This window comes from Neopsephotus bourkii, unplaced genomic scaffold (assembly GCF_033783945.1).
Source record: "Neopsephotus bourkii isolate Nb327-2 ecotype Australia unplaced genomic scaffold, CSIRO-AGI_Nbou_v1 NB_274, whole genome shotgun sequence".
In the NCBI taxonomy this organism is placed as follows: domain Eukaryota; kingdom Metazoa; phylum Chordata; class Aves; order Psittaciformes; family Psittacidae; genus Neopsephotus; species Neopsephotus bourkii.
This window is the reverse complement of record NW_026900783.1, coordinates 439,080-455,106: the sequence shown is the minus strand read 5'-3', so window position 1 is coordinate 455,106 and position 16,027 is coordinate 439,080. Positions and strand designations below refer to the sequence as shown.

The 16,027-nt window shown below is 43.2% G+C and overlaps 1 protein-coding gene across 1 annotated transcript; it reads right to left on the bottom strand.

Moving 5' to 3' along the window:
* Positions 1-2,400: 2,400 nt before the first annotated feature.
* Positions 2,401-6,331, bottom strand: NPS (neuropeptide S). Its single transcript, XM_061346728.1, has 2 exons — positions 5,805-6,331; positions 2,401-3,621 (listed from the first exon to the last, which is right to left on the bottom strand). Exons 1-2 carry the CDS (start codon positions 5,844-5,846, stop codon positions 3,412-3,414), a joined length of 252 nt encoding a protein of 83 aa, XP_061202712.1. The 5' UTR covers positions 5,847-6,331; the 3' UTR covers positions 2,401-3,411.
* Between the last annotated feature and the right edge of the window lie 9,696 nt (positions 6,332-16,027).

Here is a 16,027-nt window from a genome sequence, read left to right as displayed (position 1 = left end):
AATGAAGATAATGTCTTATTTTTCAGGTGGAGAAATCAAGTAGAAATGAAGTGACTTATGTAAGGTCACAAACTGAATTACTTTCAAAGGCCAAGAATCAAGGCATTCCCAGCTGCCTGATTTGCTCCTCAATCCCTTGACAAAGCATTACTGCTCCTACCCTCTAGATTTGTTTATCCTTGCTTTTAGGTTAGCCAAGAAAAATAGTGAGGGAAGTCAACCCAATATCTTATCACCGAGCAATGAATCCCTGTTCTCCAGCAAGGACCATAACTCACTGCAGCACATTACGTATGCTGTAGGCTAGCATGCCTACAGTCGCTCCATTGTCCTCTTGGCACTGAAAAAACACACAGGATGTCACATTTCCAGTTCCTGTCAGCACTGAAGGTAATGTGCTGAGCAATGGCACCCTCCAATCCTTGTTTTCTGACAGAGATCACTAAGGTTACTCTCTGATCTTTCCAGAATAAAGCCACCTTTAAAGTTCAGACCAGAGCTCAGCGTTACACGTCAAAGGCAGTGTAACTACTGTGGGTTTTCAGTGAGTGGTGATGGCAAGATCAGACCACGGGTGACAGAACCTCTTCTGTAAGTCAACTGGATGACCCACACTTCCCAGGCTTGCTTGGTGCGATCTGGGTGAGTGCAAGACTTATGGCTCTTGGTGGTCTCCTCATACCTTCCTTTTGATACATGCAGATCCCTCAAGGTGGAGTGGCTTGTCAGGGAATGACTAAATCGTAAATAATGGGCTTCTGTTCTGTAGCCAAGAAGCTATTTTTCTTGCAGTCCACACTAGAAACAAGGGGATACCGACTCTCCATCCCTCCTGAATATACCCTGCTCAAAGGCAATTACCAAAGCACTAAACAACTTAGTCATAGCCTGCACAATAAATGAAGAGGCTGATTTTCAAAGCTACACATATAGCTCTGTTGGCTTACAGACAGCCTTGTTTATCACAGGTTACCAAGGCAGAAATGTATTTGATTATGGAGAAAAAAAGTTCACTAAAATGGATGTGAAAGCCCAAGACAAAGATAAATCTGGACTTGGGTTGTTTTTCTTTCCTGAAAAATAAGTTGGAGGGTGATAGGAGCTGCAAGGAGCGGGACAGAGCCACTCCAGGTAGCTGCATTGCGACAGAACACCTCCACCTCACTGAGTACAGACAGATGCAGAAGACACACTTTGTGCCTGCATAAGGACATGATTTAATCTGTGTACCTTCCTTTACCTGTGCTGAAAAGGAAGAAGCGCCAGGGGTGGGACCCTGCACACAGGGTTTGGTTTGATACCTCCCAGTGGTGCTTACCTGCATGCTCAGCAGTCTTTGTATCGGGAGGGACCTTAAAGCTCACCCAGCTCCAACCCCTGCCACGGGCAGGGACACCTTCCACTGGAGCAGCTTGCTCCAAGCCCCTGTGTCCAACCTGGCCTTGAGCACTGCCAGGGATGGGGCAGCCACAGCTTCTCTGGGCACCCTGTGCCAGCGCCTCAGCACCCTCACAGGGAAGAGCTTCTGCCTAAGAGCTCAGCTCAGTCTCCCCTCGGGCAGGTTCAAGCCATTCCCCTTGGCCTGTCCCTACAGGCCCTTGTCCCAAGCCCCTCTCCAGGTTTCCTTTACCCCCTTTAGGCACTGGAGCTGCTCTAAGTTCTCCCCTTCAGGAGCCTTCTCTTCTCCAGGCTGCCCCAGCCCAGCTCTCTCAGCCTGGCTCCAGAGCAGAGCTGCTCCAGTCCTCGCAGCATCCCCGTGGCCCTCCTTTAGACACCCAAGTCATGCTCAGCCCTTCAGCTTTCCATGGCCAAAGGCATTAAAAATCCTCCTTCTTGGTCAGCTCTGGACACAGCTTTAGAGTGTTTGAGTTGAAAAAATTGCATTTGCAGGACATGGGTCATATCTGAAATCACAGCGGCCAAGAATGAATGAAACAGGGTTAATGCCCTGCTGCAGTGAAACTCCTGCATGCTGGCCTGGGCTTCCCCCCTCCAGACATTACACAGGACAGAGTGCATAAGAATAATAATTATCTAACATTTTCCTTATGCATTTTTAAAGGTCTCTAGGTGTCAGTGGGCTTCAAGAGCTAAGCAACCTAGACACTAGCGGTACCCAGAAGGAGTCTAAGTGTTTAAGCAGCTTTTAAATATATGATGCTTTAAACATTTCAGCAGGGACAAATGCAGACAGGAGTGTGTTTGATCTCCTGGAACCAGCCAGGAATTAGGCAGCTGCAGTCCCAAAACCCACTATGGCACTAGCACAGCTTGAGCCACATTTCTCCATGGGCTCTGGGGTGCAAAGCAGAGGAATGGGCTTTGTGGAGTTGATCATGCCAGTCAACCATATTCTAGGTTTAATACTGATCTCTTGGGTTTTGATAGTTAACAGGGAAATATTAGAAAGCATCCACGTAGTGATTTATTGTTATCTTAGCTTGGAATCCAGAATGCATCACATGGACACGCAACGTTTGCAAGCCAATGTCACAGCTTGTTACACTGCTTTTGGAGGGGACAGCCACGAGGTAAAGCTCACACAGACGTAACTCAGCAGATGACCTTTCCTACACACCACATTTCCATATTTTCAGACCAAATGACCTTCGCCCCCCCCCCCCCCCCCCGGGAAATTAATAAAACCTCTTATTGTTAATTACTGCAGCACAGCTGTAGCAGATGAACAGAAACGACGTTTGGCACATTTCATCAGACGTGTGTTTCCTATGTAAGTCAATTAATTGAGGCAAAGAGAGCAGCACTGATACACGGCCTTAGAGTGATTTCTCTGGAAATGAAATGACACATCTTAAGGGATTATTTCCTGCTAAAGTCATTTTAAATAACTATGAAAGAGAAACTACCAGTTACAAGTAGGGCCTGATTCTCTCTTTCAGCAGTGGCCCTTGATACTTTTGGGAATCTCAAATGAAATGTACCTTAAATCTGTCTTACAGTTGCCAGAATGGTTGGTTTCAAGTAAATGTGGTTTGGGACAGAAAGGTACAAGCATGCTTTGCTTTGCCGGTGAGTTAGCCTCTATGGGAGTAACACCATCAGTCCTCCCAAGGGACTGCATGCACACATCTATTCAAAGTGCAGAATTATTTCTGTATTAATCAAGAGCAACCTGATTGAATCTGAGGCTTTACAAAGAAGGGGAATTCACCGAATGAAAACCTTCAACACAAAATTTGATGATCCTATAACTTTTGGAAACAAAGCCCCTTCTGAGCAATCCCATCTGCTCCCCTTGGCTTGTGCTCTTTGAAATCAACCTCTCTTTACACACTGAAGACACGGGTACATTTGTCTCTGTTGGCGTTATCATCAGAAAGCATTCAAATGGGTTTAAGCACAGAGTTAAACATCAGATCTAAAACCGGGGCTGCGGTTTTGAACACTTGTTTATGACTTTGCTCTTCGAGAGGAAGTTTTTTTCATTCCTGATCCAACCCCGTTGCGAAAGGACCTTTTATTGAATGGCATCTCCAGGTAAGGCTTTAAAACAGCCACTTCTTCGCTCCTGCCCACCTTGGCCAAGCAGTTATTCAGCAGGACCAGGCAGTAATCAGATTTCCCATACAGCTGGCAATTCAAATAGGAGGGATTGCTGCTCTGAAGATAAAACAGGAAGAAAGAGAAAAAGAGAGATAAGGAAAGGTAACATTATGAATTTGTGTATTTGCCAGGACGTGGTCAGTAGAAAAAGCAAAGTAGAAACAGAAAAACCCTTCATGCTTCAAATGCCAAAGATGAACTGCTGTTTGCTAAAGATTCCTCATATTCCAAGTCAGATCTTTCCTAGTTTTCTAGAAGACTTCACAGTGGTATGTCTGGTATAAATTACTCATACTGCCGCAAGTACGTTTAGGGTATGAAATGAATTGTTTTCCATGATGTTGACCAGTTGTGGCATGTCACACCATTTCCCTAGAGTAGCATGTATGTTTACTGCTGTAAAATGAAACAGCGTCTTGTCATCACTTGGGGGGAGTCATGTAGCTCAAATGATGGATAAGAGGAAATGATAATACCTGCAAAGCAGAAATCTGTGGGAGAAGCTTTCTAGTAGTTACAACTAGCTAAGGTAATATGTTAAACTTAGATATAACGTAAGTTCAGTAATGACAAAGTAGTAAGGGGAGTTTTAAAAGGTCTAGATTAAAACCCATAAAGGTTTACAGTATAAAAAGTTAAACAACATAAAAACCTTCACGAATTTAAATTGCATTGGAGTTAACATTGAATTTAAACTCAGACATTCCCTGGCATGCCTATAGCTGCTGCGTGCATCTTGCAGCACATTGCGATTTACAAGCTTGTAGATGATCTATCTGAAAGAACTATTACTTACTAAGGCTGTCTAAATGTCTCAAGCATTCTTGCTTGGGAAACAGTTGCATGCAAAGCCACAGGGTTAACATCTGCCTTCACTGGAATTGATGGCAAAACTGCCATTAGCTTCACTAAGATTAGTTTTAATTCAGTACGCTATTGCTTTTATTAATATTGCTTAGTGCTTAATATTTCTTTTGCCTGTTCTGTGCGTATAAAAGGTAGATTAATGATTCCTCCTCAAGCACGAGCATGCACCGGGGCTGGGTTTGTTCCCCAGGCTGAAGGCTTCCCTAACAAGGAAAAATATTTTATGCAAGGAACACAGGCATAGAGAAATTCCCCTCTGAATTTTTAGCTCCTATCTCACAACCTACACGGGGATTTCACTGCTGAATAAATTACTGTTATTTTGACATGCAAGATATTCATTGAAATAATTAAACTCATTTTAGCTGTAGTATCATTGACATTAAGAACTGTGGCTACTCAGATTGATCTACATCTAAACTATTGTGGTCAGAAATGAAAAATGATTCAGCATTTACAGCAGAAAACATACAGAGAGACCGAGTGATGAGTAGATTAAGGCTAACAGGAATTTCACATCAATAAAATAAAGAGCTTTAGGAGTAGCCACTATATCTGCTAGCGACACATCACCTTAATGAAAAGGTTACGATGGAAAACACATCAGAGGAGAAAAAGAAATCTGAACCATGGCTCCTAGAGTTGATTTTACAGCAATAAAGAAACAGCGAATCTAAAGGAGACTTTGTCCAAAGCAGGGAAATTGAATATCAGTAGAAATAAAGTATCTCATTCCACAATGGCAAAGTCTTAAATGTGTGGTTTGACCAGGAATGTGTTGTGGTAAATAAACTGGTCAAGATCAGCAGCTGAAAGGATGTCAGAATTATTTAAGTAACCTGTTCACTTCAGTTCTATGGGCTATGCTACTTTCATAGTTCAATCACATTTGTATTACTGATTCTATGCAATAATTTTCCATAACTTTATATAAGAATTGCTCCTTACTTTCACACTAACAGTGATAGATAAATGTGTTGCTTTATAAACTAGCTAGCAATAAGTGAAATGAATACATATATCTTGTGGTACCTATTTGATGTAGACAAGGGACTCAGGTGGAGAGGAGATCGATGTTTTTCTCCTTTCCATACAATATTTCAGCTCCTCACACTGCACATTAAATATGAAATAGATTTCTCACATGATTATTTTAGATGCTTGCATATTTTATTAGTAACTAAAGCAAAAACTGAGCTGTACTCCAGGAAAATCAGGTAATAATATTTAAGCAATGGCTTTAATACAAGAAACTTTTTTCATTTTATAAAACAACAAGGAAACAGGCAAGCAAAACCCACTAATTGAAATAAAATAGCTATTTAAAAGAAATGAAGCTCATCATCTTCAAGCAAGCAGGGCACATGACTTACCATGGAAGAGACGACAGGGTAACTCGAGCACACGAACATCATGGAGATCCAAAGAATGAAAACAGAGTTTAACCTGCATAGACTTCAAAGGGAGACTGAGATCAATTATAAGTTAATACTAAATGAAGCAAAAAGCTCCATGCATACACATAAACCCACAGCTAGCACATTTTCTCCATATACAAAGTAATCCACAGTGCCTTTACCTGATCATTTTTCACTCAGGATTGTATGTGTATGTTCATGCAGTTATACTACCAAATTCCTCATATATCCTTTCAGTTCTTTCTTAGATGACTGTTTTATACCAGAGTTCAGGAGTGAAAATGTCATCAAAGCTTATTTTATTATGACTAATTGGTCCTTGTTTGGCCTTTTCTTCTCGTTAAATGGGAAAATGGCAAGAACACACATTCAGCTGCCATTCTGAAACTACCCATTGATTTCATTTAAAGTGTTGCATTAAAATGTCTCTCAAGTGGGTTTACTGTTAAGTCTGTATCATCATAGCAAATGTGGTCAAAGGTCTAAAGATTTCAAAAACACATTTCAAGAATGTTTTACCACTTCCAATATAACAGATCAAGACCTTGTAAAGCCTGTCTGCAAGGGAAAAAGAGTAAAACTGCATTTTAGATAGAAACCTCCTCAAAGAATTATACTCAGAGCAGCCACAGTACATAGAATCATAGCACCATCAAACAGTTTGGGCTGGAAAGGACCTTAAGCTCATCCAGTTCCAATCGCTTGCCACGAGCATGGATGCCTCACTCTAGACCATGTCCCCCAAGGCTCTGTCCAACCTGGCCTTGAGCATCTCAGGGATGGAGCATTGGGCAGCCCATTCCAGTGCCTCACCACCTTCACAGTAAAGAACATAAAACATACAAACATAAAACAATACATATGGCATTTTCTTTTTCTTACCCTTTCTTTTTACATGCTTAGATTTAATGCACCCAAATTTTAAGTGTCTTTTTTTTGGAACTTAAGTTCTTTGGGCATTAATTTCTTCACTTGCATGCAGACCTATCTTAGCCTATGTCAAGTTTATTCAATCAGGTCTTCTATAGGATTAATAAATTCTGTTAATTCCCATCAATGTAGCAAATGTTTAATGTCCAAGAGCATCATTTGTTCCTTCAAACAATTTTATCGTGCAACATTTAATTTAGCTGCTTAATATTTCAGAGCATCCTGTGGTTTATTTAAACAGGGTCTGTAAAAGCAGCGAAAAGTCCCACGAAGTCTGTGAATGTCACACGGCACAGGTGAGGGAATGCTGAAAACCATGAAATTCCTTCTTTTCCCCCTCTTTTTGACAGTGACACGGTGTCAGACACACACCAGTGACTCAGCAGCCTCGAACGTTGCTTTGCCATCAGTGTTTACCCTGGAAAATCAATGCACAAGCGCTCCAGAAGGGAACTCTGTGTGAGCCTTCTGAGAGACAGGACTGTTATAAATTGCGGCAACTTTAACTGGAACATTCAGTCTCTTGATGTAGATGCATTTAATTCCAGGGACTAGAAAGCAGCAAGGCCTTCGGGTAAGGCCAGGAGAAATATAGTGGTTTGTATGTATGTATAGAAGCCATTCAAAGTCAGGCTGGATGTGATTCTGGGCAACCTGATCTAGTTGAAGATATCCCTGCTCATTGCAGGGCGGTTGGACAAGATGACCTTTGAAGATCCCTTCCTACCCGAACTATTCTGTGATTCTATGTGAGAGCCTTTATCACGTTTTATAGAAGAATTCATAATTTAATCTCAGATTATGGTTGAGCAGTTTTTCATCATCACTGTACATGGTGGTGCTGATACTGTCAGTGGCTGATAGATATAGTCCAATGACTTAAATTACTTCTAAAAAGTACATGTTTGTAGTTGCTGGTAAAGTACTTCAAGATTCTTCAGGCCCAACAGGAGTATAGAAATATAAGATGAAATTAACCTCATTTAAACACCACAGTAAGCAATCCATTTATAAGAACCGTCAAGAGAACATTTGACTATTTGCATATTCAGTAGGTGTCCTCTTATTCAGAGAGAAAATCCTTTTGCTTGAATTGAACATCCTGTTCCGACTCGTACAGGACCTCCAACTCCCACTGATAAGCGGATTAGCCCATGTTTCTGCTGCAGTGAAAAGCAGTTCGGGTTGGATTCTGCTTGAGCACAGTTTAGTGTCAGCTTTCATTGTATCTGCATTTCATTTCACTCCATTTTCATACAAAATGAACCTTCACACAACATTATTTGTGGAAGTTGAGGGACAAGAACAGGCTTGTGATAAAGGTTCAGGACTTAAAGGTTCACTGTCGGAGTTTGTGCCTTAGACTCTATGGGTGACCTTTGGTGCATTACTGATTTAGGATTTAAAAATCATGGAATCATAGAATCACAGACTGCTTGGGATTGGAAGGGACCTTAAAGCCCAGTTCCAACCCCTGCCATGGGCAGGGACACCTTCCACTAGACCAGATTGAGTCATTTGTGTCACTGGACAGTGAGGTTGAACAGAGCCATGTCACTCTAGACCATGTCACCTCCCATTATGCCTGGTCAGTACCTCCCATTCTTACCTTTATCTTATCTCTCTAGAAGAGTGGATTTGGCCACATTTCTAGCTCGCAATCTCTGGACATGACAGATGCCCAGAGACTCTCTGTAGGCAACTTCAGCATGAGCAGGTGGTGAAAGGACAACCAAGAAGGCCACCAAGCAGCTCCCAAGGACATGGCCATGCTGGCTCAGGCAGGATGAAGCTTTGAGGAGCCTGGAACAAAGCAGCAGGTTACAGAAAGCTCAAACAACCTGGGAAGACAGCTCCTGTGTGACTTTGTAAGGAAGGACAAGAAGATGATCAAATACGCTTGTTCAGGATGTTTCAAACAGCAGGTAGGAAAAGGAAAGAGGCAACTGTAGCAGCAAATCTCTCAAGCATTTTGCAAAACCAATTGCATCTGGTCTGAACACTAAATAAATAATGGTTCACCTGAGGGTTTGCATGGATTTCATTCACACTCATATTATATATATGGATGTGTACCACAGTAACATCTTAGCAAAACTCTGTCATCTGATTTCTGTTTCTAGTTCTGTCAAAACCTCATCTATGACAGAGTGCGGTCATAGAATCATAGAATCACAGAATGGTTTGGGTTGGAAAGGACCTTAAGATGACCTAGTTCCAACCCCCTGCCAGGGGCAGGGACACCTCCCACTAAACTGTGTTGCCCAAGACTCTGTCTAACCTGGCTTTAGGACCTGACTCTAAGAAGAGACAGGCAAGTCATGTTTGGGGTTTTGCCCCCAAAAATCCAAGAGGAAATTCCATCTTTTCAAAGGCTTTGATCAGCTGAGCAGCCATAAACTGCTTCCACACAAGAAGGATGCAGATGGCACTTAGACAAGTGTGAGTTATTGAGACATCACAAACCCAGAACCGGGCTCAAGGGGTTTCTCCACCTCTGAGACACACGGGAGTGGTGTTATCTGAACAGAGTGAACATTCAAGCCCACATGTTTGACTCCCACTTCTTGGAGTTTATTTTTCTCTAGCTATTCAGGATGCAGTTTAACTCACCACCACTGTGATTTGCATGCATGAAGTGTATATGGAGATTTAGGTACATTCAAGATATTCCCACTTCAAGTTTGGATGAATCAGGTTTAACAGAACAAGTGGCAATTGACATTTCTGTCTTCGCTTCTGTCTGCAGAGCATCCAGTCTGAGGCTTTGCTCCCAGGTAAAGTTCCTGGCAGGTATCATAGGTCAGACAAATCATCAAGAGCCATAATAAAAATTCCCAGCATCCATAAAATTTGCATTTTATGAGAATAAATTAGCAGCAATATCTTCACTTTCCTGCAAAGCCAATAACATCACCTCTTCCCTCTTGCTTGATTCATTAAAGGAACAGTGTATTGCACCTCGCTGCCACTCTGGTTTGGTTTTCCCATGAAAAACATAGGAAGCACAACACAAAACTTAATGATAAGCCTATAGAGCTTTAATAAGACTTAACAGAGCAACTTAATAAAGTTATTAGGCCTATAAGCTTTAAAACATGCTTCCCTCCCCCAGAACAGTAGTAAATCTAAAGTGTTTAAACTGTCATTGTGTGCCTTTGCTAAGGGATCAAACCAATAAAAAATGAAAGAATAGACCCAAACCTGTCTGCAGGATCTATTGGTATAACCCCAACCCTTGTAAAACCATAGCAGGTTAGCGGTTTGGAGAAAGAAAAGGTGCTAAATCGTGTTCTTCCCCTCTAGGATGCTCACAGTGAAACCTCAGCATGGCTCCTTTTGGAGAAAGGGGCCTGGCTATTTTGCTCAGAGCTCAGATTTTCTCTTGCTTTCAAGAACATCAAGAAACCAAAGAGGCAGGATGGTTTGCTCTGAGATCAGAACAAGGTGCAAACTGGAAATTAATCATACTTGCAGCCGATAAATCTGTGTCTGACTCAGCGATAATAGAAAATCCCAGCAAGACACAAAGAAAGAAGGAAAACAGAAAGAAAAGACAAGAATAAAACAGAACAACAAGTCAGGAAGCAGGTTTATCCCTTCGCTCATTATTGCTCTGCTCTCACTTCCAGCAAGGGATACAAACAGACCACTGTGATCTCATCTACAGAGGTACAAAGGAGCTAAAAAGCTGCTGTAGGCACACACTTGACTTGTTCAGGGCACTTCCCTGCCATGATGCTTCCTAATCCCCTTAAACTTGGTTATGATCCACAAAGATCATGTGTCTGGCTGACAGGGAAAGTTGTTTTATGGCTAAATGGTGCAGAAGGGGGGGGAATCTCAGCTCCTGCTTCCCCCCTTTGCCCTCAGATATATGACTGGGCAGCAACGGAGCATCTCTGATGTCTCCACAAGCCCACATGCCTGCGGGCTGGAGCCTGTCCCCTGTGTTATTTACTTTGCTCCTGTGCCACTGAGGTGTTTGCACAGAGGTGCTCTCTGTGGAGGATGCTATAGTCTCCTCAAAGGTCAGGTGCATATTTTCCGAGCCCGGGGAGGCCTATGGTGGATAAACAGCTCTGCGTTCCTGTTCCAACTGCACAAGTTCACCAGAAGGAGAGACTCGGTTATTGAATTTCATTGTGCTTGCACAGCAAAGTGCCCGCAGAGGCAAGTCCTGCGAGTGATGCACTGCTCCTTACAGACGGGGCTGGCTCCTACACTGAGCTGTGGCACTGCAGCCCTCGCTTAAGACACACAGCTCCCTTCAATACCTAATTTTCAATGTGATTCCGCTCAGACATCCTTCCCTTGGAAGCCTGTGTTAGCAATAGTTAAGGCTCCAGCAATGCACAGGTTTGATCTATGAGAAAGAGGAAATCAAAAAGACATTAAAGCAAGAAGCAGCACCGCTACTCCTGCCTCCCACTCTGTAATGGTGTTATGGTCAGCTTGCTTTGCCTGGAGAGATACAGATGCAGCAAGGAAGTGATGTTAGACTAATAAGGAACAAGGTACAAGATTTGCGGACACAGAGATTATATGAATCTCATGGTCCGGGTTGTAACCGGTTCCGAAGCACTTCTGCATCATTGGAGCAGAGCACGTCACTGTCACAGCGAAGGGGATGAAGCTGCAGGCTGATCCTCCCATGCCAGAAGCAGAAATTAGCTTTAAAGTCACGTTTTCCATCCTACCTCAGACAGGAATTGTCGGCTGTGTCATAGTCACCATCCTCAGGTTTTGAAAGTCTAAGTCATCGTCTCTAATTATATATATCCTTTTCCTGGTTACAGTCAACATACACAGCGATGATGTGGGCAGAGACAGTGTGAGTTTCCTTACCCCTCTCCCTGGCACGGGGCAGAGCTCCTGATTGCATTAAATCATTCAGTGCTGTAAAACCTGAGCCTGTGATGCCAAATATCATCTCCTATAGACCGCAGCACTTGGCACCTTGCACAAAGGTCCACACAACTTCTGCCGACGTGACCATGTTCATGCTGTGCTCCATGAGAAATGACAAGGGTAATGCTTTTGGCAAAAAGGCATATTTAAATATGGCAAAAAAAGAGTCCCATTTATAGATTTTTGTCAGATTCCTTCGCATGCCTTCAGAAAAACAATCTGCATGAAGCACAACAACATGAAAAACAAGCTCTCGTTATTCTCTGCACCACCATGGAATGTTAAAGCCATTTGATAATACATCTGAAGGAAAACAAAAGAGCAGAGCAGACAAAACTCGCTCAACCCACTAAGGGGAGACTCAGCAAGTGAAAAGTGCCTGTAATTAACATTTTTGCTACGCTCATTTGTGCATGCCAACATAATGAATGCAGTCAGAAAGTCCTCAAATGGATCCTACAGGAAGCTGCTGCCTAAGAAAAGATGTCAGTGCTGAGCTAAAAAGACACCTGTCAAAGCTGAAACCCAATTTTGGTTCAGACGCAACAAAGATCTTGACGATCAGAGAAAGTCTGAAGAGTTGCTGAAGGAGAAGCCAGGCAGAGAAAAGAGCCAGAAAGAGAAAACACAGACAAGAGGAGGCAAAGTTTTATTGAGGAGAGTGAGGAGAAAAGGATGTTGGAAAGTCTGATGTGGCTTCAGAAGAAGAGATTGAATGCTGAAGGGATCAAACTTTAAAAGAGTCAAGGAAAGCTAACGAAAAACATATAAATAGTATGGAATAGGGAGAAATGGCTTTGAAGGCCATTTTTTATGTATGTTATTGCACTGTATCTCAGGGTCATCGAGTGGGTAAGGCTAAGAAAGACAAGAAATACGTATCCAATGCTAAGACGCCAACAGAATATTCCAGATCCAGCAAGTTTGCTTATTTTTGCTGTACAAACCCATTCTTTCTGCTCTCCAAGACCTTGAGATGTCATGCCAACAAGCACTATTGACATTTAGGAATGGATAAAGAGAGTGATGTAGGGTAAGTTAGTCTCGGTAGCATAGCTAGTGAAACAGTTACGGTTGGGAGACAAAAAGTGGGACACAAACCTGCAGACCTATAGTAACTGCAAGGTCAGTGAGGGACACAGAAGATGCAAAATGCTCATCAGGACACTTGCCATCTACAGACTAGACAGAAACCTGAGCAGGTTTTTATGCAATCTGGAGCAACCTTCAGGCTGGAAACCAGGTCATCTGGATGTAAAACATCTGTCAGCGGTCTCATTTCCTCTACAGACAGTCCTGGTTTGATCTGCTGGGAGAGAAGCAAACTTTCCTCTCATTTGGTGTGGAATGATGAGAAAATATCCAAATCACAACACAGGGGCGGCTCATTTCCTTCTGAGCAGGCAACGTTTGCGAGGGAGAAATCTCAGCTGTTCCACAGATTAGCTCTTGGCATTTCTGGAGACGGGTAAGATGCCAGTTTACATTTGTGACACGGGACCTAAAGTACCTTTAGGAAATAAGAGGCTGCATCTGGAGCAGCACTCATCATCGGGAGGACGTGAGAGGACACACCTTTTCTTCTCCGAAATGCAGAGCATTTTCCATCTGTTCTTCATGCTTTTAACTCCCTGTTATTTTTCTTTCTACTTGTCTGTGCCACTTAAACAAACAAGCATATTGCAGCCTCTTTAAAGGAGGCATCCTTTTCCACAAAAACCTTTTGATAGGAAGGGTCTTCTCTATAGAGACCTACTAAACAGCAGACAAATAGGCACTGAACCCTAGAGGAAGCTTCACGTTGTGAACATACTCATGCTTTCAGATTTGCTGGTAGGAAGAAGAAATCAAACTATGAGGCTGTCTTGCTCAACAGGCAATCGAGACATAGAAGTGGTACCCAGGCGTCAAGTACTGCTCAGTACCTTTGGTATTCCATGATTGACAACAAAGAGCTTCCCTACCTTGCAAAATGCCAGCCCTGGATCATTAGTTGGCGACTATCATTGGTTATACAGGTCCTCAGGTCGAAAGAGATGATGTTGCTGTCATACAATTCAGTGCCCAAGCTGACATGCCTTTTGCCTGAACATAAGCTGCCAAGAAGCCTGATTTCCCCCTCATGTTCCCTCCCTTTTTTAAAAGGCTTCATCCAAAAATACCACATGCCAAAAAGACAGAAGAAGTTTGGGTTTTCTCACTGAAAACCTGTTGCAGCTGACTGGATTTTTCTTGCTCTGTGCAAGCATCCCTTCATACCCAATTATGTTTTAGTGCGTGATATAACTCCTCAAGAAGTCTTATCTGCCTCCCTCATTCCTCTATTACTTGCATCAACACCTAATCTGCAAACCTCATTTCTCTCCCTTGTCTCCACCTTGTGAATTCCCCTTTTAGCATCAGGGTCTTTGGGGCCTGCTCTGATTTGTACCCCTCCCCACGGCTGCTAACTTGGGAGTAATCAACTGCTACTTCTTAATCAAGAGCACAGATCAGTGTGAATAAACACGAAATCCAATATTAGCAAAGCTAATGTAACCTCGGTCTCCGGGGAACAGGAAGGGCCATGGATGCTGAGGATCGGGATTGGTCTGTGGACAGGACAGGGGCTATTCCCTAGACACTCACTACAGAGTTTCACTGCTCCAGTCTCACAGGGAAAGTGTAGAAGGCACAGTACATGAAAAGGACCAGCTCTCCCTTCAGCTTGACACTGCACTGACTGCCAGAAGCAAACATGTAGCCCACAAAAACCCCTGTAACTCCTTTTTTTCACCTTCCAAAAAGCCTGCCTGCTGACAGCTAGCTCTTTCATTTGAGCTGTAAAGGTTCATGCTTTTAAACCCAATTCCCATCACTCAAGTACATTACATGATGGACTTCAATATTGCACTTTTCAATAAAGACAGAGCGAGTCCCAGCTGTGAGGAGTGGAGACAGACGTGGTGCAGCTTTCAAAGGGGCTGAGGGCCTCTTTTTAAAGGGAAGAAGCACTGAAGGACTCGACTGTGCAGCAGCAAGGAGCACACCTAAATTAACACTGTGGATGGAGTACATGCACCACTCACCTGGTCCTCAATGCTGAGTAACAAAGGTGTAGGGACCATGCCCAGGCACAAGGTGATGCTTCTCTTGTTGCTATAGCAAACACCATCTCTGCTAGCTCTGCCCAGCATGGGCCTGCCCTTCATCATTACTTCAGGAGATCCGAGATGCTCCAGACCAGCACAACAAATAATGAATGAGCAACTAAGAAAGTGAAGCTCACACGATTCCCAGCCTCTTTTACCGCAGCAGGAACAGCAAGACCATGCTACATAGAAGAGATCCCTTGAAACTCAAATAACCCCACAGTTCTCTGCCCTGCCAAATTTCATAATACCGGCATCATCTAATCCAACAGGACAGGCACTAAAAATACCCATTGCAGGCTTCTGATATAAGGGCAGAATCTCTTAACATGTGCTCTTTTAAAGTGTTGAAGCTTGTGGCCTTAGGGCACGTCTATACTGTGGGCATAGCAAGCTCAGAAACTGATAACTGCACATCAAAGATGTGACCAAGAGGTGCAACCCGAAGATTTCCCATTTCCCTGGAATGGTTCACAGTTCAGCCCTACTGTGGTTTCTTGTTGTGCATCTCAGAGTCAACGTGTGAGTCCTCAGTGCCAAATTGCACACCATGTTCTTAAGCCACATCAAATTGCTTTACAATCTCTGCAGTTCACAAGCTGGAAACTGGCTATTGCTGTTCTGAATGTCAGAGACGGGCAATGTTGAGGGATAACTATGAATTTCCCAGGGCTGTTATCTAACCCACAACCTCTCCCAAAGCCCTGCTGACACATCTGGGGTCGTGTAGCATAAACAGGGGCTGGGGATGAATTGTGAAGAGGAGCACACCATGTAGAACTGGAATACCACATGGTAGTGTTCAAGGCCAGGTTGGATGGGGCTTGGAGCAACCTGCTCTGGTAGAAGGTGTCCCTGCTTGTGGCAGGGGGTTGAAACTGGATGAGCATTGATTCTATGTTCATGCAGACTTCAAGTTCTCCACTATTCTCCTGAGATCAGTCTTATTTTCCACAAGACTGAAGGCAGTACAAAACCAAAATGTATTAACTATGTGGTTTTTTCCTTTGCATAAAGCAATCTTTTGATTTTCCCCTTCCTAGTTTTAGCCATGTGGGTTTTTCTGTCTTGTATGGCTAATATTTCTCCTTTGAAAGGGGTAGTTCCTGGTTCACCTGCCCATCTCTGGACCCCAAGCGGTGTGTTTCACTGTGTTCACAGAAGCTACCATCCATTCAATCCTAGCTGCCAGGTTGTGACCAGGCT

Excerpts from the sequence above, each read along its gene's own strand:
- NPS (XM_061346728.1), bottom strand. The coding sequence starts at position 5,846 with ATGATGTTCGTGTGCTCGAGTTACCCTGTCGTCTCTTCCATG. Across the intron at positions 3,622-5,804 it reads ACCCTGTCGTCTCTTCCATG|AGCAGCAATCCCTCCTATTT; the intron begins GTAAGTCATGTG and ends TTTTATCTTCAG.